The 24194-nt window shown below is 37.1% G+C and overlaps 4 protein-coding genes across 6 annotated transcripts; 3 read left to right on the plus strand and 1 right to left on the minus strand.

Annotated features, from left to right (window-relative positions):
* Window positions 1-799: 799 nt before the first annotated feature.
* On the plus strand, window positions 800-4609 carry LOC119074515. Its single transcript, XM_037180678.1, has 2 exons — window positions 800-1555; window positions 1621-4609. Exons 1-2 carry the CDS (start codon window positions 1074-1076, stop codon window positions 2645-2647), a joined length of 1509 nt encoding a protein of 502 aa, XP_037036573.1. The 5' UTR covers window positions 800-1073; the 3' UTR covers window positions 2648-4609.
* Window positions 4610-6212: 1603 nt separating this feature from the next.
* Window positions 6213-7651, plus strand: LOC119074518 (F-box only protein 27-like). Its single transcript, XM_037180681.1, has 4 exons — window positions 6213-6439; window positions 6496-6685; window positions 6771-7008; window positions 7074-7651. Exons 1-4 carry the CDS (start codon window positions 6326-6328, stop codon window positions 7498-7500), a joined length of 969 nt encoding a protein of 322 aa, XP_037036576.1. The 5' UTR covers window positions 6213-6325; the 3' UTR covers window positions 7501-7651.
* Window positions 7652-12599: 4948 nt separating this feature from the next.
* LOC119074523 (zinc finger protein 26-like) lies at window positions 12600-15168 on the plus strand. The gene is made up of 7 exons (XM_037180685.1): window positions 12600-12791; window positions 12984-13049; window positions 13103-13448; window positions 13669-14125; window positions 14192-14367; window positions 14429-14626; window positions 14686-15168. The coding sequence occupies exons 2-7, from the start codon at window positions 12984-12986 to the stop codon at window positions 15093-15095; spliced, it is 1653 nt and encodes a 550-aa protein (XP_037036580.1). The 5' UTR covers window positions 12600-12791; the 3' UTR covers window positions 15096-15168.
* Window positions 15169-20189: 5021 nt separating this feature from the next.
* LOC119074528 lies at window positions 20190-22450 on the minus strand. 3 transcript variants are annotated; one of them, XM_037180690.1, is made up of 5 exons: window positions 22256-22449; window positions 22106-22189; window positions 21785-22036; window positions 21419-21705; window positions 20190-20464 (listed from the first exon to the last, which is right to left on the minus strand). In XM_037180690.1, exons 1-5 carry the CDS (start codon window positions 22355-22357, stop codon window positions 20311-20313), a joined length of 879 nt encoding a protein of 292 aa, XP_037036585.1. In that variant the 5' UTR covers window positions 22358-22449; the 3' UTR covers window positions 20190-20310. The 3 variants fall into 3 exon arrangements, with proteins under 3 accessions (XP_037036585.1, XP_037036586.1, XP_037036587.1); XM_037180691.1 differs by having other exon boundaries at window positions 22106-22162; window positions 22250-22446; XM_037180692.1 differs by lacking the exon at window positions 22106-22189 and having other exon boundaries at window positions 22256-22450.
* Window positions 22451-24194: the final 1744 nt, after the last annotated feature.

Raw genomic sequence — 24194 nt, forward strand, 5'->3', positions numbered from 1 at the left:
CAACATCAGCTAACAGCGCTAACAGGTACCAACTCAGAAGCACACACACCTGAATCACTCTTTAATTATTAAACTTTTTCCGTCTTTGATATACGGATTTCAACGATAAACTTAAATGACAACTTTTCTGATATGATTCCAACAGCAAATGCCCGAATAGCTTTTTCCGGTAAGTACACCACAAATGTCATTCATCTGTTGAATCAGGTAATGTTGTCGTTGAGTTCTTTGATGAAATGTTATTGTTGACGTTGAGATGCCGCTGCGCAACAGTTGATACGTGAGATGAGGTACTACGTAGCTACAAATAGTTTAAAACACTTAACTTTTTGAAACCATCTCTACGTATATACACAGTGGTACAAAGCTATTCTCGAATAATTGACCACAACGAAACGACATCTGAGTATAGCTCATGACATTGAAACTAATTAATTTTGTGTTGCTGTTAGTCTCAGCTATATCTCATGGTAACAGTGCCGATATTTTGAATGCCTAAGTTACTGCTGTAGATGGTCCACTCAACCCATATATAAATTTCCTCTTTGGCAGCAACTGTAAGTGTTTCCTCTGTTTTCCTCAGATTCAATATGGCGACCTTCGGCCATTTTGTTGTTTGCGACCACTCGGGATGTATGAAAAATTAAACTTCTATATTTCTGTTAAAATCAAGATTTTTATTGCTTTGATATCCAGAAAAATCATTTCCATTAAATATTTCTAAGAAAATATCAAGAAATTTTTTCATTTTTTCATTTTTTTTCATTTTTTTTGAATTTTTTTGACATTACTCCTACTACGGATAGGCATAATTGATTCGGCCGTGAGTGCTTAGAGGTAATTTTTTTTAAATCCAATTTCATTGTACGTGTTGTTGCTATTCTGCAACTGCTTTTTTGTCCACCATATATGCAACGATAAAATCTGGTACGAACTGTTCATTACCACGCCACTTACCAGAAAAATTTCGAATAATTTATTTCAAGGTTATAACAACATTTGGACCGCGTAAGCCTCAACGACAGTCATCAAACGCTAATTCATCTATAACATCCGAAATAATCGAACATTCCATGCTCAACCAACGTCCACAAAGTCCATTTATCTCAGTTGTCACACCGACAGCATCACAAAAAGTTTGCCTCGAAACATCATTCACCAGCCTACAAAGTCCTTGTGACGGTCCAATTTGGTCACAGCCAGCCAACGGTTCCAGTAAGGCGTCGTCCATTGCCGGAAGTTTATTCGGTCGCAGCCAATTGAGTTCGATACTTCAATACGACGTGTCAAGTTTAACGGACGGACCCAGCGATGCCACTACCGTTGTACTGGCTGATACATCAAATGGGCTATTGAATCCGAAATGCAGTAAAAATGTTGCGTTTGACATAAAACAATATCCGATTACTCCGCCCAGACTCACGTCGCCAGGTGGTATGCCGAAAAGTATTTTACATAGGAAGCGTTCGCTAAATGCAATGCAGAAACAGGCAATGTATGGACAACGATCCAATTCGGATTTGCAACGGAAAGTGGATTTGGTGCATGACGACTGGTATGTAACTGAAACGATCTGAGTCTGGTTATTCAATTCATTGCTAATTCTCAACCCATTAACAGGTACGGCATGGCACCATTGGCTAGTCCCGAAACTCTATCGGAAATATCCAGTATCAGTTCACGCGCTAGTCTGGTGAACAATTTCGCCACGTCCATTGAAAAATGTTTGCATAAAATCGGTCTGTATGGTCAAATGAATGACAGTGATCAGCAAGACATTCTGGAGTTGGAAGACGAATCACAGATGCACACACCGAAGGTTCTACGACGTGCCCCGAAAATTACAGGAAATTTGTCACGATGTGCGGATGACTGGCGACAGGTGGAAACGTACAAAAGAATGGGAAAGGTTTTCCTGACCAATCCGCTAGTGTTAAGTGACTCCAGTGATCAAAGCTACGAATCGGCTAACAGTCTGAATAAGAAGGACGACGATCGGTGTCACCAATTGACGCAAGAAAATTCCAAATCGGCCGACAACATTGACGGCGATAGCAAATCTAGTGAATCGTTCACCACAGCTAAACTGACTATGAGTGACAGTGCGATGCTGAGTGAGTATCAAAGTGCGTGTACGGATTGTTCAACAATGAGTCGGTTAAGTGATAATCAGTGCAGTAAGCATATACGACAAACTAACACAAATACGACCAGTTCCAGTGAAACATACTACAGCGCACTATCGTCCTTAACTACATTAGAACCGTTCAACAGCCCCGGCAGTACAAAGCAAATATTCTCAAAAATCGTCGAGGAACCGCAAGCTCGCAATGTGGGCTTTTTAGAATCACATTTTCCCCTCCATTCGTCCACCTCGACCGACAATTCTGACGATTCGCACGAACGAGACTCGCTACTATCAAACAGTCCGAAGATCGGCCAGTGTCGATCGATTCGACGACCTCATTTCGGCGACGAAAAGAAGCGGAACAACGACGATGTTTGCTTCTCGCGCAACGAATCGCTGCCGTTGCTAAGCAATTTGTCCAAATCGTCGTCGCCGAGTAATTTTCTGCGACGGAAAAAATATGTTTATCCAATGGATTCGCCGACCAAATCCACAACATCATCGAATGGTAAGCAATAGGATTTGTGGGAGATAGAAGTGAAAGTTGATGAAGTTGTCGAGCAAGAGATTTTCTATTTCAAGGTTGGTAGTTAATATGTAGCTCTGGTCATTATGTAGTGTTGTGAGTAATAGAACCGAGAGTCTTTTCTTTGATTTATCCGATTTTTTGAAAAATTGCGAACTCAAAAGTTGAAAGAAAATTTTAAGTTAAAAAAAATCGAAATGGAGCCTGATGATCTCGGATTAGATTGAATTTTGTTCAGAGATAGTAAAGACCCATTTACCACAACTCACGAAATTGCCTAACTTCTTCTGTCCATCTTCTGTTGCGTCTCAGGCAACATCCTTAAATTTCCATGGATAACCAAGGTCCAATCCTAAAAATAACTGACACACAGAGCCCAATTATACTATTGCGACGATCACTTATCTGTAACTCCACATGGTGGACCGCATCATGTCACTTCGCGGGAAGTGTAAGTTAAAATTATTTAAAAAAAAAATTGATTGAAGTGACAAAACTGGATCAACTGGCGACCTCATTCCATATATGTTACCGGGTTTTTATCTGAAATGTAACACAGAAACTATCGAGAAATAATTTCTTAAAATGTGGCTCTACCGGGCAGGATGCAATTCTATTTCGTTTAATTATAAAAAGGAAAAACAATTTTTACAAAAATTACGAAACAATATTTTGCTCATTAAAATTACTGATTTAATAAAGTAAATGTGCCAAAAGAATTAAGAGAAATTCTGAGAACTAGATTTATAATTAGAGCTAGACAGTGTGTGTATGTGTGTTTGAAAACTGAAAATGACAAGAAAAATAATTGTTTTAACTGATGAAAAGTCAATTAAAGAACGTAAGAAGAAACATTTCAGTGAAAATGATGTCCAATTACTGTACGATGATGATGTGAAAGTTTGTCGTTTTTTTATATTTTATAAAATTTAACCGAACTGTAGTGAGAGCGGGTGGAACATGTTCCTTAAACGTTTTGTCTCTCTAGTCATTACAAAATGTCATTCATCTAGTCTTAGGGGCTTAACATTTTTAGTTCGTACAAAATCTGGTGTAGTGAGGGGGAAACTACTTCGAAAAACGCTGTACCATGACTTTGTGACTTTGTATGTTTTGTATGAAGCTGATAGTCAAGCTGAGCCAATGACTTTGATTTTACGTGTATTTGAATAGTGACTTTTCTAGGTCTTGTACCATGACTTTCTGGAGCAGTTTTCCCCTCAAGGAAAAACAATTATGTACTACAGTACATTAGTAACTAGTCTGCTAGGAATTTCGCTCCGGAGTGATTCATAAAGCGATATTTTATCACATTTTTCAAAAGGAAATAGTTCTTTGTACAATTAGGAATAGAAAGATAACAACAAGAGTTTTCGTGTGAATTTTGTTGAGGCGTGGCCGTCAATTTCGATCCATTTAAAATTGTTCATTCTTCATGCAGTTTCATTCTCTTTGCTATACACGACAACACATCATCATAATACATCTCTTATTCTAAAAAAATGAATAATTTTCGTTCTGAAGCAACAACTCTGATAATAAAATAATAAATTGGGTTTCAGTTTTACAATAAAATTTAAAATAAAATCTTTAAATAGGAAAAAGGCTAAAAAATTCAGTAGAAACTCAGTGTTTTCAATGGTTCAATCAGAATAAAAACAAAATGTTTTTCCAATTGAAATTTATATAATAAAACGAAAACATATGAAATGAAAAGATCTATAAAAAAATAATTCACTAAAATAAAGATGCAATTAATAGTACAACATTGAAAATAAAACAAAAAAAAAATTGAAAATTATTAATTGTTGATTTTTAATAATAAATTAAATTTATATTTAGAAATGTAGAATTAAATTATGTAAAAGCATGACATTGTCTTACCATTTACTCAACTGATTTGATTCTTTATCAAAAAATGAATAAATATAACGCAGCGATGCGACTGAAATTAACATATTGTCTTAATAGATTATGGTCAGCTCGCTTTGTAAGTGTTGATTACGTAGGTGGAAGCGGTAACATCAGTCGTTTTAGAAGTGTAGTCAACACTGCTTTTTAGAACAGGTCTAATTAAAAATTTGACAAAATTTGACAATTTGACAAAATTTGAAAATTTGACGAAATTCAAAAATTTGACGAAATTTAAAAATTTGACGAATTTTGAAAATTTGACGAATTTTGAAAATTTGACGAAATTCAAAAATTTGACGAAATTCAAAAATTTGACGAAATTTAAAAATTTGACGAAATTTGATAATTTGACGAAATTCGAAAATTTGATAATTTGACGAAATTCGAAAATTTAAAAATTTGACGAATTTTGAAAATTTGACGAAATTATAAAATTTGACGAAATTCGAAAATTTGATAATTTGACGAAATCCGTATTCTTTAAACCTTCGTTCGGTTTAATTTTCGCATGCCTAGGGATGTAGTAACTTTCATGAGCATCTAAACGCATCGGATTCATTGGAACTTTTAACAGTTTGAACTCTTTTTTATCTACCGCTTTATCAATCGTCTTTTTTTGGAAGTTAGACTGCGTCAAGTCCTCCGCTATCGCTCCGGAGATGATGCATGTGCGCCAACTTGTAAAATTAAAAAATCAAAACGTACTGCTGACCGGTGTCCACTTACTTGACGAACGAATAATGCGACAAATTCCTGACTTAATCGCAAAATTAATTCTTTTACACGGGACATGCTGTTCGAAAGAACGCGGCGAATGTTATTTGACACCATCGGTTTTTAGGTCTTTCAATGGTCGTAGTGTCAGTATTAGCGCAAGCAATATAGGACGTTTTTTATGTAAGCGATTTCATTTGAATTAGAACATCCGTGCATACGAAGCCGGAGTTAGACCTCTCACTCTATTTGCTGTATCTGTTTCTGGAGTTTTCCCCATAACGATTTCAATTATGAAATACTACAATTACACGGTTTCTCTCCTTGTGATGCCAATATCTATAGGAGTCGGTACGCACTTAGATAAACATGCGATATCGTCTGAAGAATATACGTCGTCCAAATTCACTAAGAATTTTACTAAAAAATTTCAATTAAGAAAATTCGATATCTGGCTTGGTCAGCTGTTTGAGACAGTTGACAGTTTCACATGTATGGCTCTCGCTCCGCTCGTGCAACAACAATCAATAACTATTTAACTATTTAGTCAATTGTCCCGCTTCATAATTCATAAAGGAATTACTTAATGTTGTAGACATCAGAGATAATGATGTTGGTGTGGAGTTGTAAGAAACAACTTTTTCTTTTGAAATATAGCAGCTACTTGACTGAATCTCATTTTCCCTTACCAAAATTCGTCAATACAAATACGTTTGCCAAGATAGGCAACAGTTATGACTATTTACACTTCATTAAGACTAAAATATGAATTGGTGGCAGAAATGAAGAGTATAAGGACGATGTACGCAAGGCTGTAAACTTTGTAAAGTCTATAGCCTTGGATGTACGTACTCAGTATGAACATCATTAACATACACCCTGTCTCGAAGAAGTCCGTTCATTTTCAATGTCATTTTTGACATCTTTCACTCGAACAATTTTCATTGATGATTAATAGTAAGATAAGAGGTGCACTTGAATTAATAACAATAACAAATGTAGACGGATAGTCAATCTGTTCAACTCAGCATAAATTCTTCAAAATGTCCACGCCCGATTGGAATGGTTTTCAATTGTCTGGCTATATCTTACCCGATATTGCGTTGGAAAATGTACTTGCCTCAGTGCCGATTAAGGAAATATTGAAATTGCGCCAGGTTTATATCCAATACTTGATGTTAGCTACGAAAAATATTCTTTGCTGGCCTTTCAGGTATGTCAAGTGTGGCGAGATATAACTTTACGACGCACTTTCTGGAAAATTGTGTTCGAACGGAACGGAATGGATTGGGAATCAGTACCCCTACATATAAAGGAGCGTGAAAAATCATGGATCGCTTTCTATGTTGCGTGTAAGGATCGAATTTTTCAGCGAAGTTTCATTCTGAATCATTCCGGCCATCGTAAGTTTTTGATAGTACAACTGACGTCAGGGGAATGTGAAGACTATTCAGCTAAATTATCCTTTTTCTTTCAACTGGTCCCCAGAACAATTTGACCATTGGCAAAAGCTACAAAACGGTGGAAACGGAATCATAGTCGAAACACCTCCCGTTTGCATTGAGCCTTTACCAAGTGAAGCGAAGTATTCCGGTCAGATTGATAGTGCTTTCGTTTATTCCTACGACTGGAGTGTTTTGCAACAGAAAGTGATACTCAAAGATATTGGACTGACCAAGGAAGTCATGCGAACCATTATGCCATTCCAGTTTGTAGCCACTCAAATGTTAGTGTGATGCACAAATGATCACCCTAATCCGACCATTAAACCGTTCTCTTTTCAAACTAAAGGATTGGCACCCGTTGGGATTGTGGCGGTAGCTTCTGTGTTGTTCTGGGTTTACTAGACGGAAGGGGTGAAGCACTATCATTCACCATGTCCGACATCATAATTCCGGCCGGTGAAAATTGGCTCGAAAGCACTTGCTCATTGAATGTTATCGACGAATTCGATCGATTCGACGACGTCAAATCATTTGTCATTTTGATTTGTGGCAAAGACACTCAATATTGGGCGGGTCATTACGGGACGAAGTGCTCGAGGATTGCGGTAAATTTGAAGTGTTTGTCACCGATGGAAGCTGAAAGTGTTACGCCGCACTCAAAATACGTAACGAATCCGCAGAACGCCCACATATTTCTGGGAAACTTTTGGCAAAGTCTTTTGCCGAGGCGGTCGATGGGTAGATGTCCGTACAGTCGAACGCCGAGGTATTAATTTAGTTCAATTCGATATCTTGTATTGTGTATAGGAAGGTAAACGTTTATCTGTATTTTTATATGAAGAGGAACATCGAAACTTCGATAAGTTATTGTCAGAGGTAGAACTTCTTTTCAAGGCAAATAAATAGTTTTTGTTGCTAGTTGTAGATCTACGGATTTCTTTTTCGTAAAAAAATAATTTACTCCAAAACAGGCAGCAACGAGCGATACTTATTCAACAAATTGATAGTACTATAGTACTAGACACCACAGTATACAAGCGTATCACAAAAAAATACGGAACCCATGTTTCGGGCGAGTTTAAGCGCAGCGACATACTTCCTTAAGTACGCAAACGATTTCAATAGACTTGCTGGAATGTGGTGCATGTGATAGCATGAATTTTGGAAAAGTGTGCTGCATCATTTCTATTGTAAAAGTGCTACAATGAAGCGAATGTGCGCTGCACTGGAATTCACCCGAAGCTTGGGATCCGTGTGTTGTCGCTGATTTGCGTTAGCTTTAGTAGTATATGCAGTTTGATTAGCATCAGTAAATGAGTTTTAACGCTCATTCCCACGACAGTAGTGATGTATTGTAAAAACACCAGTATTTGACATGATTTAGAAATTCAGCCATCTATTCAATAGACTCTATTGTTTAGAACCAATGCACTTCCAGCAAAAGTTCTTTTATTGACAGCTGCCAAATAGAGTACCATTTTGTATGAAAACAATTTCCAAATTTTTTTACAGTGTCAAAATTTGTTCGATACACTTCCCAGTTTCAAGACCCTATTTAGAGTAGCGAGTACCACTCATGCTTGAAGTGTGTTGTTAGAACGAAAAAACCCATTCTTTTGGCCGAATTTCTAAACCATGCCGAATACTGGTGAGTAATGTATAGTATACATTACGTCCGTCGTTCCATTCGTCGTTGTCATTTTCATTTTGACGAGTGGAATGTTATAGCCCGACCCGAAGTGGAAGCGGTATTCTCACTCGTCAAAAGAAAATTTTGAAACCACTATGCTTTACATGTTTATGCAATGTAAATGCATATTTCATATGACCGAAGCGCCATTTACATGGGGCATGGAACGACGTTTTAACTAAAAAACATAGCTAACGCCGACCCGTACGAAACACCTATTCGTATCAAAAGCCTTTAATGTGAAACTCTTCATTTCTCTTACTTCATTTTCTTCTCTGCTGAAAAACTATTCTTCCTTTTAAATCACTTACATTATCCACTCTTTGCCTTGTTATCATATACAACTAAATTGCCGGAGGCAATATAGACAGCCCCGTACGAAGACAAATTTCATAAATTCCTATTTAAACAGCTATATACCGCTATATTTCACTATAAATAAACATTTCACAGATAAATATATGCTATTATATAGCTCTATATGCCTGTATATAAACTTGAAAATTTGTAAATAATTTCTTAAAAATCTTTTTCCTAAAGGAAAGATTTTAAAACATCATGAGAATCTTTCTTCTAGAAAATCTTATGAAAGATTTTAGAACAACTGAAGAAGCTTCTTTCTTTAGAAATGTGGAAAGATCGTTCCAACATCACTGAAGATTTTTACACATCAGAAGAATCTTGTTTCTCCGGAAGAAGATTTTTAAAATATCTGAAGAATTTTCGAACTTGCGTTCACTAAATGAAAATTTCTCTACATACATTTGTCATATGAAGAATCACAATATGATTTTAGCAATATATTCTCAAACGCTAAGGCTTTACATACATTTTTTTGTTCACCATAGCTTTATAAGACGTTTATAAAACTCATACACTGAAGGAACCTCGGAAGGACCTTGTGAACGAATGATTTTTTTCTACAAGAATTTTCTTTATCTAGAATCAAAAGATGTTTTTCCGTAGTAGAATTTTTTTGAAGCACTAAAAAAATCTAAAGCATCAGAAGGATTCTTAGAGGGCGGTTATATACACAAAGAATCCTTCTGATGCTTTCAAATCTAAACAAAGAAATTCTTGTAAGAATAATCATCCGCGTTTAATAAAAGATTTTGAAACATCAAAGATTCTCTAATTCTGCAAGATGTTTTATCTACATTAAAAAGGTCGATAATATCGGAATGATTTTCAGTGTCGAGAATCCAAGGTATTTTTCCTTGTCCTAAAAATCTCAAAATTCCCATAGAGATTTTTCGGATTTTTGCAAGCTACTAAAGTGAGTATCCCCTCGATAAATTCCTATTTAAACAGCTATATACCGCTATATTTAATTATATTTCACTATAAATAAACATTTCACAGAGGAATATGCTATTATATAGCTCTATATGCCTGTATATAGCTCAATATAGCTGTATATAGGTAAATATAGATGTCCATATATGGAATCCCTGAAACCCCTCACACTTAACACATTATTTCCATGTTAACAGAAACTCTCTAAGCATCATTTTTCCCACTTTATATCACTTTTAATAAAATCCAATATGGCCGCCGGCAGCCATTTTGTTAGGAGACCGGAAATAGTAACGACGCTTTACATTCGTTAATACCTTTCAAACAAAAAAAAATTCATGAAATTCGGTCAAAATTTACTCGAGATATTGACAAAATACTCCACGTTCACTGTACGGCCGAGTAGCCAGATGAGAGCTCACTCCAAGAGACCTAGCTCACGCTCCGGAGAACATAATTTCAAAAACTTTTTTTCCCTGATTGGTACGGTCAATACCTATCTAATAAAGCTAAAACGAACGAAATATGTTCAAATGTGGCCGACCTACAAGCAAAAACTGCTTGCCGCCCTGTGCCTGTTCCACACCAAGGGGTCTAACTCACGACTCGGTCATCCGATTTCCATAAACTTTTTTTTTGTCGATCGGTATTGTAAATACCTTTTATTTGACGTATCACTTACAAGTTTAACGTTTAAATGTCCGGAGATATCTTTGAAAAACCGTAAAGCACTTATTGGGCCACAGCTCGGGAGGGGTCGATCCAAAATCACTCATCTTCGAACTTAGCCTGTCTTTTGACATTACCAAACGGGAAAAAAAAGAATTTTCAAAATCGGATGCGTTTTACTCAAGTTATCGTGCAGACAGACAGACGGACAGACGGACATTTTTTTTTTCGCGGATTTGGCATCTCTAGACAACCACAATAGGTTTCCCCTTACTCAGGGAGTCCAATTCGACGTGTTACAAACTTATGCGTAAACCTATAAGACCCCAGTACTTCGTACGGGTCTAAAAATTGCTGACAAAAACGTCAACCAAATCCATGCACAATTGGCGTATCCAAATTGCATTGCCATAAGACGTAAATTAACTTAAGCGATTGTTTGGGACAAACAAGGGTGAAATCAACGCACTTCAAGCAAAAGTGCTTCGAGTGACAGCTGCCAAATAGAGTACTATTTTGTATGAAAAGTTATTACTACCAAAATTTGTTTGATACACTGTCCTGTTTCAATACTCTATTTAGAGTAGCACTCAAGCACTCTAAAGTGAGTTGGTGTAATCTAGGTCGATACCGTCTTGATATGGTAGGATTTTTTATCGCATACGGTGTGTGTGTGTGTGCGATATATACACTACGTACATAAGCATAAACAAATTTATCCTAGCGTGCTAAGGGTTTTGCAAGCAAAATTATATCACTAGAAATAGTTATTTATCTACCAAGGTAGGTATGAAGGTATTTTTTCGCACTAGATGTCGATTGTCGACTCGAGGCGAAGCCGAGGTCGACAAGACGTCGTGTCACATACACATACACATACACATACAATTCCAAATGTGACCAGCTGGTGCAAAATAACGTATGCACACCAGTTCGGTTTAGCGATTGTACATTTTGTTCCAAAATTCTTGTGTATACAGAAATTCATTTGAACGATCAAGAAGGCTGCATTATGATACACATTGCTATGTGATGTAAAGAGACGCGTAGAATGAAATCGCGTAGTCAATGCTTAGTATATACGCTTCAACAATACGTCCGGTATAATTGTGTGACTCTATAGCCGAATGGCTATAGTCGCTGCTTTGTGTTCAAAAACCTTTTGGTGTCGGGGGTTCGATTTCTGGTCAATGCAAGATTTTTATTTATAAAAATTTAGCCTTCGTTGAAGGTAATAGGTTCTTTAGCGTGCGAAAAAAATTTGATATCGCACTGTGTCCAGGAATACAGTGAAATAAATACCTTCAAAACGACATTAAATGGATGCATGGAAAGGTGATGATTACGGACCGGAATTGCAAAAAAGAGATGTTTGCTTACTGCGATAAAATACCTCACTGATATAAGGCTGTATATAAGAGACTCGTACTAATACTCGCGCAAGCGCTCGTATACGTACACGTCTCTTATATACAGCCTCATAGCAGTAATGTACTATTACCCGTCGACTTAAGAAAAACGTACATGAAAATACGGTCTAGAGAGTCATGTGTGATGTTGATCTGTTTTTTGATCAGCTTGAACTTTACATTTATATGCCCTCAAATGTGAGAACGTTACTGATTTCGATCAATTTCCATAATAGTCATTGACCGTGTTTAATTCGAAAAATTCAAAATGTGCATACAAGATCAGGATCTAGTTGTTGGAAGTGGTGGACTGGCTGCAGGATATTTCGGATAGAACTTATATCGGGACTTCCAATAAAACACAACTGTTTTATTGAAAAGTGATTAAACATAATTTACTTTACTAGTTAAGGAATGTGGCCATTTCCTCACTAGTGAAAAGTCTTTCCATCGCTCGTAAAGTAAAACGCCATACTGTACACGTAAATTAATTTGTTATCTCGTATCACGATGAGTAAAAGTACCTTGAGCTGACGCCTTCGGATACCTTTACTCATCTGAATACGATATATCAAATTCCTTCACTGGTACAGTAATCTACTATTTTCTCTTAGCTTTCCCACTAAGTCACTACGACTTATCTAGGCTACTAGTCTTATTCACTCAATCTAATTATAGAAATTGCATATTCCAACACTAGTTATCCTACACCTTTCAAAAATAATTGCACCCGACTTAAATTCTGATTTATTTTGCATTCAATCAGTTTACAGTGTCTGGCGATAGATGTCCTAATAAAAATTCATGGCGTCTGTATGTATGCAGTTCTTCTGTCAAAGTACAGGTTACACCATTATTTTGATGGATATTTCTCTGATTTACTATTAAAGTTTCTTTAAGCTAAAGTACCAATATCGCATTAAATTCTAGCTTCCTTCGTAAGACAATGGACTAACAAAAGATTCGTTGTTGATCAGTTGTGTGCTGTGCCTTTTTAAGAGTAAGTTCGTTCGATATTCACTTCGAATCGATTAGTGGATAGGACCTGTAGATGTCTTTAAAATTGTAAATCGTCTTCGATCCCTTTGGTCACAAAATAGCCATCGTTCTTGAACAAAAATTTCGAAACCTCACCTCGACTTACTTCTAAACAATCGACGATTCTTATCACACGATTCGTTTAAATCCACAGATGAGTGCCAAAGGCACTACGATATTACAAGTGATGGTTGACGACATCGAGTCTGACTTATCGGAGGTAGGTCAATTGAAATTTTTATGGACATCAAATCGAAATGCCTTCTTTGATAGGACGAAGCACCTCATTTGGAACAAGATGCAGAGAGTTCGGACGATCCAGAAAAAGAGATGTACAAAAATCTCACCGAAGAGCAATTGCGTCGAGCGCGAGAGCACAACGAGTGTTTTATATGTAACAAACGGCTCGGAAGCTTTTCGAGTTTTCGGAAGCATGTCGCTGGGCACACCGATGTCAAGAGATTCGTATGTGAACTGTGCTCAAAAGCGTTCGCAAAGTTGACGTATTTAAAGGCTCATTTAACGATTCACAATGACAATCGGATCTTCACTTGTGAGATTTGCTCGCAGAATTTTGCAACGAAGTCGAGCATTCGTGGACATATGAGGATTCATTCAGGTAGTTGATTCGTTGCTTTAAAATTGTTTGCAAGAATTTTCGGGGCGTGGGTCGTGCAAAGCTTGAGTTTGGCGGATTTTCCTTCAGTCTTGTGTTATAACGGTAGTATGAATGAGTGGTTTATATACTTTGCACCATCTGTACACTCACCGTCTTACAGTCCAGTTCACCTCAAATGCACTTCATGCAGTGAAGTAACAGACATCTTATTATTCCATAGGTGACAAGCCGTACAAGTGTGATGTCTGCGGTCGTGCCTTTACCGAATCGTCGACCCGACGCAAACACCGTTTGACCCATTTCGCCGAAAAAAGGAAACAATGTCCGTCGAACTCATCTTACACTTGCGAATATTGTGGTAAAGTGCTGAACAGTCAATACTCATTCAGGAGGCACTTAAGAATCCACACGGGTGATAAGGCTGTCGAGCAGCGGCAACAGTGCCCTATTTGCAACAAACACGTCAAGTGTCTCAGGGTACACATCAAATATCACGAGAAAAGCCGGGACGTGAAATGCGACCTGTGCGATGCAATGTTCAAAGATGCGCACAGTCTAAAGAAGCACCGCGTGAAGCATACCGGCGAGAAACTTTACTCTTGTGAAGTTTGCGAGAGGAAGTTCGCTTCGTCGTCGAATTTGGCGAGCCATCGAAGGATTCATACGGGCGAGAAGAGGTAAATTGGAATTTGTCGAGTCGGGGAAAGAGATGATATAATAGCATGTCCGTCCCCCTGTTCCAGGCACGTTTGTGACGTCTGCGATCGTCCATTCACCTTAAGTTCAACGTTGAGAAAACATAGGGCTACGCATGGCAATCCGGACGGCAGCAAAAGCGAAAAGAGTTTCAAATGTCCAGTATGCGCCAAAGAATTTGGCATGAACTACTTGCTGCAAACTCATGTTAAAACTCACACAGGTATGGCATCACCCTATTCCATTTCGGTGTCAGTCGTCTGAATGAAAATTTATTCAAACAGGGGACAGACCAAAGGATCACATTTGCGATCGGTGTTCGAAAGCCTTTCATCATCGATCGTCACTATCGAAACACAGGAAACGTCCCTGCTTTCAAGAGAAAACTGTTTTTCAATGTGACTTATGCGCTAAGGAATTCAAGGCAAACTATAGGCTCACGCGTCACTTGGAACAACACGCACGCATTCTGCAAATGCAAGGTGGGTCACGGAGTTCTTACTCTGTTGAGCAACATTTTTCATTCATAAATTTACCGTAGGCGACGAAGAAGGAAGTTGTAAATTCTGTGGAAAGATGTTCACCACATCACACGGTCTTAGCGTTCACTTAAGCCAGCATATTGACGCAAAGGAATCGAAGACATTCCAGTGCGAGATCTGCGCGCACAAATACGCTAGCGAAGGGAATCTGAAAAAACACTTCATCAAGGCACACGGTGACAGTCTGTTGGAGTGTGATATTTGTCAGGCGAAATCGTTTACCAGCCGTGAGAAACTGGACGCACATCGAGCCAAGCATTTTGCCGAAGGCGTGGATGATGTTGGACCGTCTGGACAAGCTATTGAAATAGATTTGACATCGGTGAAGGAAGACGATAATGTGCCGACGAATTTATCGCTGTATTCTGCGTACGCCGATGCTGTTTCGAAATTCTATCGAAGTTTTTAGTGAACAGGATCCGGTTGATTGTGTTTCGTACGAATTGATTGCTTGAAATAAAATTCGGAATTCGGTTTTCGAACGAAACGGATTTTATATTTTCGAAAGCGGTTGAACGAGACTGCAAAAACTGAACAGCCCCTCGAACCAAATTTTGTTTCTCTTTACTTCGCTTCTCCGCGTGAAACTAAAAATTCAAGTTTCTCCGACCCTAGTCATTGATGGCAACTGTAGCAGAATTTTATGATTTTTGTTGAACTCGCAAACGTTCGACATAGTAATTGGATCAACATATCAACAACCCGTTTGTCTTGTGACCATTTTTTGTTTTGATTATTTTTATAAGCTAAACGTGAAAAACTGACTCGCGATAAGAGTTTGGGGTATCACTTTCGAACAATTTTAGCAAAGAACACACACACTGTAATCCAATGGAAATGCTTATCGGATTGGAAAATCGGATCATTGCATTTCGATGAATGTGAATTTTGTGAAAGATCAATAGTCTTTGACAGTACGGCTGACTTCTGAGGATCAACCTAGGGTTCACATTTCAAATCAAAGGTAAATAAATCTCGTTATTAACACATCTTATTCAGTGGCCCACAACGTTTTTGCAGACGGCAAGCATGTGACTAGTATTATTATCAGGTCTGTTACTTCTATCGATCAAAGTATTTTTGATCGGTTGATTTCAAATCTTGTACTTCAATTTTTCTAACATTCATTTTACTATATTAATGACCCTATTACCCAGACCTTGTCATTATTTTTGTCGTCGTTATCGATAACAGATGATAACAGATGATATGACAGATTAAATCAATTAATTTCTTCTGAATCTATGCCTTAGTAATGCCTTGGAGATACCTTGGAGATAAGCGAAAAAAGCACTGTTCAAATTGCACAATAGAAAAACGATCTTTTCAAAACCAGAAATTCTTAGAGAAATCATAAGCAGAAGTTACAATAAATAATTATCGAATATGCTATCGGCTCGGCACCAGGTGCCAATAGTCTCTTTATTAATACTGTGGTTAATGTCACCAGGTGCCAATAGTCTCTTTATTATACTAATGCTAATCGCACCCGGTGTCATTAGCCACAGTATTATAAAGAGACTATTGGCACCGGGTGTACCATAGTATTACAAAAAATAATTATTTTTTTATGTAGAATTATGTGACGCAAGTCCACTACTTCAAAAAAAAAATCCAAAATGTTTTGGAACTAAGGAGCTACCACACTACAGAGAAAAAGAGAAATCACTAGAGCTTGAGAACCAATGACTATTTTTCGGAAATCCATCCTTGCTTTTCCTTATCTTTTACTAGATTTTTCCCTGTTGAATACCGAGATCGATCTGTAGGATGTCATTTAACACCGTTCATAACAATGAGATCGGCAGACAACCGAGACAGCCATCTAATACAAAAAAAAATATTTTGTTTAGAGACTACGATAACATCCTTACGAGTTCAACGGACTATCAAATGTCAAAATCGGTTATGATTCGACCAAGATGTTTAATTTCATTTTTGATTTTGGTTTTTATTTTTGTATAAAATGTCCTATTTTGAGATATAACTGATATCACACAAAAACCTCAAAGAGGAAAAGGTGACGCTAGTGTAGTAAAAATTAAACTTCCAAAACATTTGATATCGGTTTTGGTGACGCAATCTGCGCCTCAACGTAATCAATTTTTACCAAGAAAATTTTAACAAGAAAATATGTCAACGAGAAGTTTACCGATGAGATTTTACAACGAAAGCTTTACAAAAAAATGCGTCACAAGTGGCAGATGCTGAGGAAATCCCTCATACGACAATAATCATCTGCCACTTTGTGACTCATTTTTTTTGTAAAGCTTTCGTTGTAAAATCTCATCGGTAAACTTCTAGTCGACATATTTTCTTGTTAAAATTTTCTTGGTGAAAATTGATTACGTTGAGGCGCAGAATGCGTCACCAAAACCGATATCAAATGTTTTGGAAGTTTAATTTTTACTACACTAGCGTCACCTTTTCCTCTTCGAGGTTTTTGTGGGATATCAGTTGTTTTGGAAGTTTTGGGTGTAATACATAGAGTTAAGCAAGCTCTACAAGTGACAATTTATCCCAAGTCTACATACCGTACAATTACAGTGGGCTTTTTTTGGTTCGGAACATTTTGAGACATTTTCGAATTTTAACAGTCATCGATGTTCCCAGTCAATTAAGTTGTTTCCACTTATGATATTTTGCGCCAAGTTATCAAACACTGGAAATCACTTAATGCACTGGGTGCGTCGATGGACATTAAAACTCTGATAAATGATCTAAAATTGTGTTTTCTTAAGTTGAACATGCAGTAAATGTACAAGTGACACTTTATCCTAACTCTCTACATGCCGTACAGCCGGAAATATCTCAAAAATACGAAATTTCAAGATGGCCGCCATTTTCTGGAAATATCGATAAAAGTTTTTCACCAACGAAACTGTACAAACGATTTCTCAACTCTCTACCGAAAATATCTCAGAAATACGAAATTTCACAAGATGGCCGCAATTTTCTTGAAATCTAGAAAAAAAATGTTTTTCGCAATCGAAACTGTACAAGTGACACTTTGTCCCAACTATCTACATGCCGTACAGCCGGAAATATCTCAAAAATACGAAATTTCAAGATGGCCGCCATGATCTTGAAATATCGAAAAAAAGTCTTCCGTCAACGAAACTGTACAAGCAATACTTTTCCCAACTCTCTATAGCCGAAAATATCTAAAAAAATACGAAATTTCAAGATGGACGCTATTTTTTTGAAATGCCGGAAAAAGTTATCCGTCAACGAAACTCTATGATTATCAATTTACTGCAACTATGTATGTGCCATATAGGCCTAAATACAATAAATACAAAAAATTCAAAGAATTTCTAATATGGCTGCTTTCCACCATTTTGTTGGACATTCTAACCCTAAAACAAATTCCACATTGAAACCTGAAACTCGAAGATGATCCAAAAATTTTGCGAACAAACAAATTTTTCAAATTCATAATTTCGCGCACATTTTATATGAAGCACGGCAACACTGACCAATCATTATAATAGAAATGTAGCTGTCATATTTTTGTCTTATGAATGAAATAATGGCTTTCATATAAGTGTGTTTTAAGTGTGTTTTTTGGAAATGTGCATGAAAATGTTTTAATTAAATTTACAGAAATTAAGTAAAAAACTTCAATAAAATTTATTGATTTGCCGATGAAAAAGTGTTAAGATTGAATTAATATAAGTTTTAGCAAAAGTGCGAGCGCAGTTTTCGCAAGATAGATGCTATTCGCAGGCGCCTGCGAATAGTTAAAGTATTACTGAAAATGCTATTCGCAGGCGCCGGCGAATAGACAAAGTATTATTGAAAATGCTATTCGCAGGCGCCGGCGAATAGCTCCATTATTATAAAGACGCTATTCGCAGGCACACAAGTATCGAATGGCCGAGAATACTAGATGTGATGGCGCCGCGCCGCGCTATGAACTACGATGTGATGGTGCCTGCGAATAGCATTTTCAATAATACTTTGACTATTCGCCGGCGCCTGCGAATAGCATTTTCAATACTAATTTGACTATTCGCCAGCGCCTACGAATAGCATTTTCTAGAATGTAAAGACTATTCGCAGGCGCCTGTAAATAGTCACTTCGTTTTCGCAAACAGATGTAGTGGTTCGATACGTATATCAAACCCACATGAAACATTTCTATTAACTCGAATATGGAGAATGTGCTGAAAATGTGTGAAGATGCTTCATTTCAAGTGGTTTTCAAGTGGTGTTTTCTCCGGATGTAGACCACCGTTTTTAATGATCTATAGCTCGTTGAACTCGTATTGACGAGCACTTTCGTTTGAACATAATTTTTTTTTGATTTGGTTCAGTATGGAAAAGTTAAAATGTTCGCCTATATATAGGTTCCTTAGTCTCCCGTTGGTTGTTTTCTTTTCTTAGGGAGTCGACTAGCGTCACGAACCTCCGCTATCGCTTCGGTTCATGATTTTCAATGTTCAGTTCCTATTCACTAAAAAGTGACTATGCAATGCACGCAATGCATAGTATGCATGTAAAAAACGTGGAGAAATTACTTTTCTGGAAAAAGTTTGTAAGCAAAATTCGGAGATTTCAGGGTTCTTTCTTAAGAAAAAGTTCCTCCCACCTCGATAACTTTTCAGGTATGTGCTGTAGAGCGTTGTTGGACAGGAAATGTCATTGAGCTTGTTGTATGTGGACCGATGTGGACCTGAGTTAAAGTGATTATAGTCGTCAGCTGCCACATAGAGTACTATTTTGTATGAAATGGTTTTCTACTGAGCTTTACAGTTGTATGTCACACTGTCAAAAGTTTCCGGGCCCTATTAAATGAACCACTCATGCTTGAAGTGCGTTGGTTTGCCCTATTTTATCAGTTTCTCGCAGAGATTTCTTAAACTATCTATTGGGTGACGTTCTTGTCATTGCGAACCCCATAGTCCGCCATCATATGGTATTGCTAGGCATGTTAATTCGGATGATGAAATATCGATTATTTACTTAGAATCGAGTAGGGTGAGTGTATCAATGATCGGACAAGAATGAATCGTCGGACACATATTGATCTCTCATTCGTAAGATTATGAATGAAAGAACAATAGGTGTCCGAGGATTCATTCTTGTCCGAGGATTGGTACGATTACCCTATCGATATTTTGAAAAAATCAATATCAATCGAATGTCTTATCGATTATCGGTATATGTCGACCGATAATTCGATTATCAGTCGATATTTATCGATTATCGATAAAAAATTCCATTGCATCGATTATTTGGATATTTTATCATCGATTGATGAAGACTACTTTGAGGACTGAGCAAAGGTATGCTTTTTGTAATACACAGCCAAATGAAGCAATGAGAAGTGTAGAAATTGCTATGTGAGAGATTCACATAAAAATAAAACTTTGAAAATTCCAAAGAACACTCTCATTCACCTTTGAGTTGATCACGATGGCGGAATATCTCTGTGATGTCACCCTGTACTATCAACTGAGAATGAGATATCCGACTCAATAATAGAAACAGCAGAATTGCTAGAGCACACAGTAAAAAATAACTTTTATTCAGAACAGAATAAAATAATTCAAAAATTCAAAAATTTCTAACGCTAATTCTAAGTCAGACGCAATAGCGTCAGTCAAATGTGGTCAATGTCAATTCAGAGTTGTAGCAGCTTCAGTACCATTAGCCAATGTTTCTTGTGGAAAAACTGAAATCGTATAAACAGCCGGATAAAATGGTACATCATACGATCGTCTCCGGTTGTCACTGATTATGCATTTCATTATCATCAAAGATGTTTCACAGCTGAAAAATGAAGAAGAAAACATTTCCTGAGCAATTTATCGTTACGACATAGTAAACATCTAAGCTATCACTTCCCAAAATCAGAGCCTAATGCTTAGTTTCCTCTTACCAAAAAAGTACTCCGTGTGAGAGACAAAATTGATTTTTTTCAATTTTTCCTTTGTTTATTTGACAGCTCGCTCTCTCACGGAGTACTTTTTGTTAAGTGGAGTGTGGAGTGGACACTTAAAGCTGGAATCACAGTTCACCGTTTTGGGTCTCCGTTTATAGACAATGTGCAAGCTCAGAGAGAGAATTCCCTCTGTGCGCATGCGCAATATCTAAACGGAGAATCAAAACGGTGAATTGCGTTTAGTCTTAAGTTACTTTGAATTACTGGTCCCTCGTCAAAGAGTCTTCAGTTAATGCTTAGTTTCCTCTTACCAAAAACGTACTCTGTGTGAGAGACAAAATTGATTTTTTTCAATTTTTCCTTTGTTTATTTGACAGCTTGCTCTCTCACGGCTCTCTTACGGAGTACTTTTTGTTGAGTTGAATTGACATTTAAGAGTAATTATACCTAATATCAAAGGCTCTCCACCTCAAAGGAGCCTTTGTTAATATAGACAAAATTTCGAACAATATTACGTAAAATATGTGGTCCCAACATGAAATACGAAATGTTTGCTAGTGTTTGAACTCTTGTGGGCAAATTGAACTATCAAACGCGTCAATACGTACATGTATTGGTGCAAAATCGTACGAAATGTTATCGTATTCAAACTGATGTTGGTGCCACATTTTCTCGTACGGTCTTCAAAGCTTATTTTTGAAAATTGAAATTCTCAAATTTCCGAATTTTTTTTCCGAATTTTCAGACTTCAAATTACCAAAAAATAGTCCTTGCCCCACCTTCCTGTTTATATATATTTACGCCTCGTGCTTAGACCAATATTGAGAACATATTCAATTTACCTATCGCCTTCCGCATGCCTAATGTCCTTACAAACTTTAACAGCCTGATAATAGGACATCGCGAGTCCGTAGCAATAATGACGATCAAGGGAATCCGACCCTTCGTCGAAATTCGCATTGATGTAACACTTTCGATAGGAATATTCGAGTGCTTGTCGAAAAACTGCATTCCACATCTGCATTCTTGTCTCATCTGGCTTATCATTTATGTTGAATGTTGTGTACACGAACCGAAGCTTCTTAATCTGGTCTATATATTCTGACCATTGAAAACCCTCATCGGTCATCTGGATGCAATAAAATGATTTTTGTTGAGAATCGATTGTACGAGAGGTGAGGTCATAAACATATCATCCTATCACTTACCACGCCCATTTTGCGCATCGTACAGTCAATCAAACATTTAGCATCTTTGCTCAATGCTCGTTCGACGCCCCACGTAGGATTTATAAACATGTCGTATGATTCGTTCGACGGCACGTGGTATGTCTCGTTGCATTTTCGCCATGCATCGACGATTGTTGCCGACGTTTCGAGATATCGTCGTTTCAGCCCGCTTTCGAATTCCTCCATAGAAACGGCTGGATCGACTCGAGCGGTATCAATGGGTTCAGCACCCTGAAAACATTTGTGCACGTCGATTAACATCGGGGACTATTATGAAAACTTAGGCTGTAATCGGCTCACAATCGGAACATGAGGAGATCTCATACATTTGCCAGAAACAGAATGGCAGCCTGGAATTCTTCGAGTGCCATTATTTTCATTTTCCTGCAAAGGTTCGTTTGTCGAATATTAACGAGATTATTACGTAGAAAATTCTGGGTTTTAACCAACATTAGTTGCGGTAGATTTATGCTGCACCAGAGGATTCACAAAATCAAATGAAAAACTCAGCGCAATTGCGCACACGATTACACAAACGGTAATGAAATTCATTCTTAGAATTTATATAAAATACTGGACAATACAGTAAGGACGCTTTCTAGATACTGAGGCACGAAACGAAAATTTTTCTCAATTCGATTTTTTTCTGATTCGAGCTGCAATGTTGGCAATGTTTTACGAAGCTTGAAGAGCAATACCAGTCTTCGTTAAAAGATGGACTACATTCGGGCGTTTAATAAATTGGTTGCGATGATTCCTTGCACAGAGGAAGATATTTGGGTTTTATGATGGAGTGAAAACACCGAAAGTTCTTTGTCTTTAACAAGCTCGTATAGGAGGAGGTTACACCGATTCAGTTTAAATTGCATACTAAGGAGCAGTTAGAGTTACCGATTGCCTCCTGTTTTTTTTTCGATATGGCCCAGTGAAAAAATAGCGGTAACCTCCTCATACACAACCTTGGACTTTACTTTCTGTACAAAATCGTGTTTTCTTGCTTCAATCATTTTTGCACTAGGTTTTTATGCGTTCAAGGACATTAATGCGGTAGACAGACCTTGCAAAAAATAATCGTCTTAAAAGTACATACGAGAGCCCTATAAGAAGGAGGAACATTGGTGTATGATGATTGATGATGGTGTCAAGGCTTATTTTTGTAACTTTTATATCAATTTTTCATAATTTTTTTTTTCTGAATTTTTAGAATTAAAATTCTCAAAAGTAAGCCCTGCGTGGTGTGAAAAAAAAACCGAAAATTTTGACTAATATACGCTTCATTTTGCACAACGGTGTCAATGTCAATATCTAAAAGAGAGAAACAGGACATAACATACTCAGTCTCAGATTCGTAATGTTTTTTTCTTAATTTCGTTAAACCTCTCTCTGCATCAAACCTGCAATTCAAGTTTTTCTCAGAAACATGTCGTCCTCATGATCATCGCAAAACAAAATAAATATTTTTGCAACTTTAGAAGTCCAACGAATTATTGTAACCTGTTTGTCAAGAGATTGCATCCATTTCAATATTTTCATCCATATTTTTCCAACTACAATTTCGTTTAGTAAAATAGTGACGATTGAAGTTGTTATGCAAATTTGGTTAGGTTCTACTTTAAAATCAATTGAAATGTCTCCAACAAATTCCAGGTAGTCCAGGGCATTGTAGTCGTGCAGATGATTTTTTTTATGTGTTGAAGAAATTTTGACTTGGGGAAAGTCTATGGAAAAATTAGGGTTATAAATGAACAGAAGAATTTTTAAGGATGAATAATATACACCGCCTGTCAGTGAAATGAAAGCAAAACAGAAAGAATCAAAATAGGATGAAAAGAGGAGAATGTGAACATAAAATAATTTTACATTGAGGCGGGCCAAAAACGTGACAATCTCTCACCAAAACGAAATCAGTTTTCCCACTTTTTTGCCCTAGTTGTGTCAAGTTTTGTTCAGAATAGTAGTGTCATCCTCGGACGACTTCACCACCTGGGTTGAAAATACACCTTAATGCAACTCAGCATCTTAATGTACAAAATTTACGAACTTTAGTTGTCACTGTTGTACAAAACATTGTATGAATCTCAGAGCAAAGTGCTTTGTTAGGAACACGATATATATACACTCGATGTCATAAATAACTATTATGCAACTCGAGATCACAATGTTCGAAAACTGCAAACTTTAGATTCCACTGTTGCATAATAACTATTTTGGTCCTAGTGACATAATATAACATTTGAGTAAAGAAAACGTGCAAGTTTTGTTGACTTTGTATGAATACATGTACTGTCTGTAGTATCCAAATCGCAGTGGTCAGCATTTCTTATGTAAATTCAATTCCTAATATTGCTATAATATCGTTCCGACGTTCGAAACAAAATAAGGGGCAAGT

Source organism: Bradysia coprophila, unplaced genomic scaffold, assembly GCF_014529535.1.
Source record: "Bradysia coprophila strain Holo2 unplaced genomic scaffold, BU_Bcop_v1 contig_151, whole genome shotgun sequence".
Lineage (NCBI taxonomy): Eukaryota > Metazoa > Arthropoda > Insecta > Diptera > Sciaridae > Bradysia > Bradysia coprophila.

Bases quoted from the DNA above. Each gene is read 5' to 3' on its own strand.
- LOC119074515 (XM_037180678.1), top strand. From the start codon at position 1,074: ATGCTCAACCAACGTCCACAAAGTCCATTTATCTCAGTTGTCACACCG. The intron at 1,556-1,620 runs GTATGTAACTGA...ACCCATTAACAG, and splicing joins GATTTGGTGCATGACGACTG to GTACGGCATGGCACCATTGG.
- LOC119074518 (XM_037180681.1), top strand. From the start codon at position 6,326: ATGTCCACGCCCGATTGGAATGGTTTTCAATTGTCTGGCTATATCTTA. The intron at 6,440-6,495 runs GTTTATATCCAA...CTGGCCTTTCAG, and splicing joins AAATATTGAAATTGCGCCAG to GTATGTCAAGTGTGGCGAGA. The intron at 6,686-6,770 runs GTAAGTTTTTGA...ACTGGTCCCCAG, and splicing joins TCTGAATCATTCCGGCCATC to AACAATTTGACCATTGGCAA.
- LOC119074523 (XM_037180685.1), top strand. From the start codon at position 12,984: ATGAGTGCCAAAGGCACTACGATATTACAAGTGATGGTTGACGACATC. The intron at 14,368-14,428 runs GTATGGCATCAC...TTATTCAAACAG, and splicing joins TCATGTTAAAACTCACACAG to GGGACAGACCAAAGGATCAC. The intron at 14,627-14,685 runs GTGGGTCACGGA...AATTTACCGTAG, and splicing joins ACGCATTCTGCAAATGCAAG to GCGACGAAGAAGGAAGTTGT.
- LOC119074528 (XM_037180690.1), bottom strand. From the start codon at position 22,357: ATGAATTTCATTACCGTTTGTGTAATCGTGTGCGCAATTGCGCTGAGT. The intron at 22,037-22,105 runs GTGAGCCGATTA...AAATGTTTTCAG, and splicing joins GATCTCCTCATGTTCCGATT to GGTGCTGAACCCATTGATAC. The intron at 21,706-21,784 runs GTAAGTGATAGG...TATTGCATCCAG, and splicing joins CGATGCGCAAAATGGGCGTG to ATGACCGATGAGGGTTTTCA.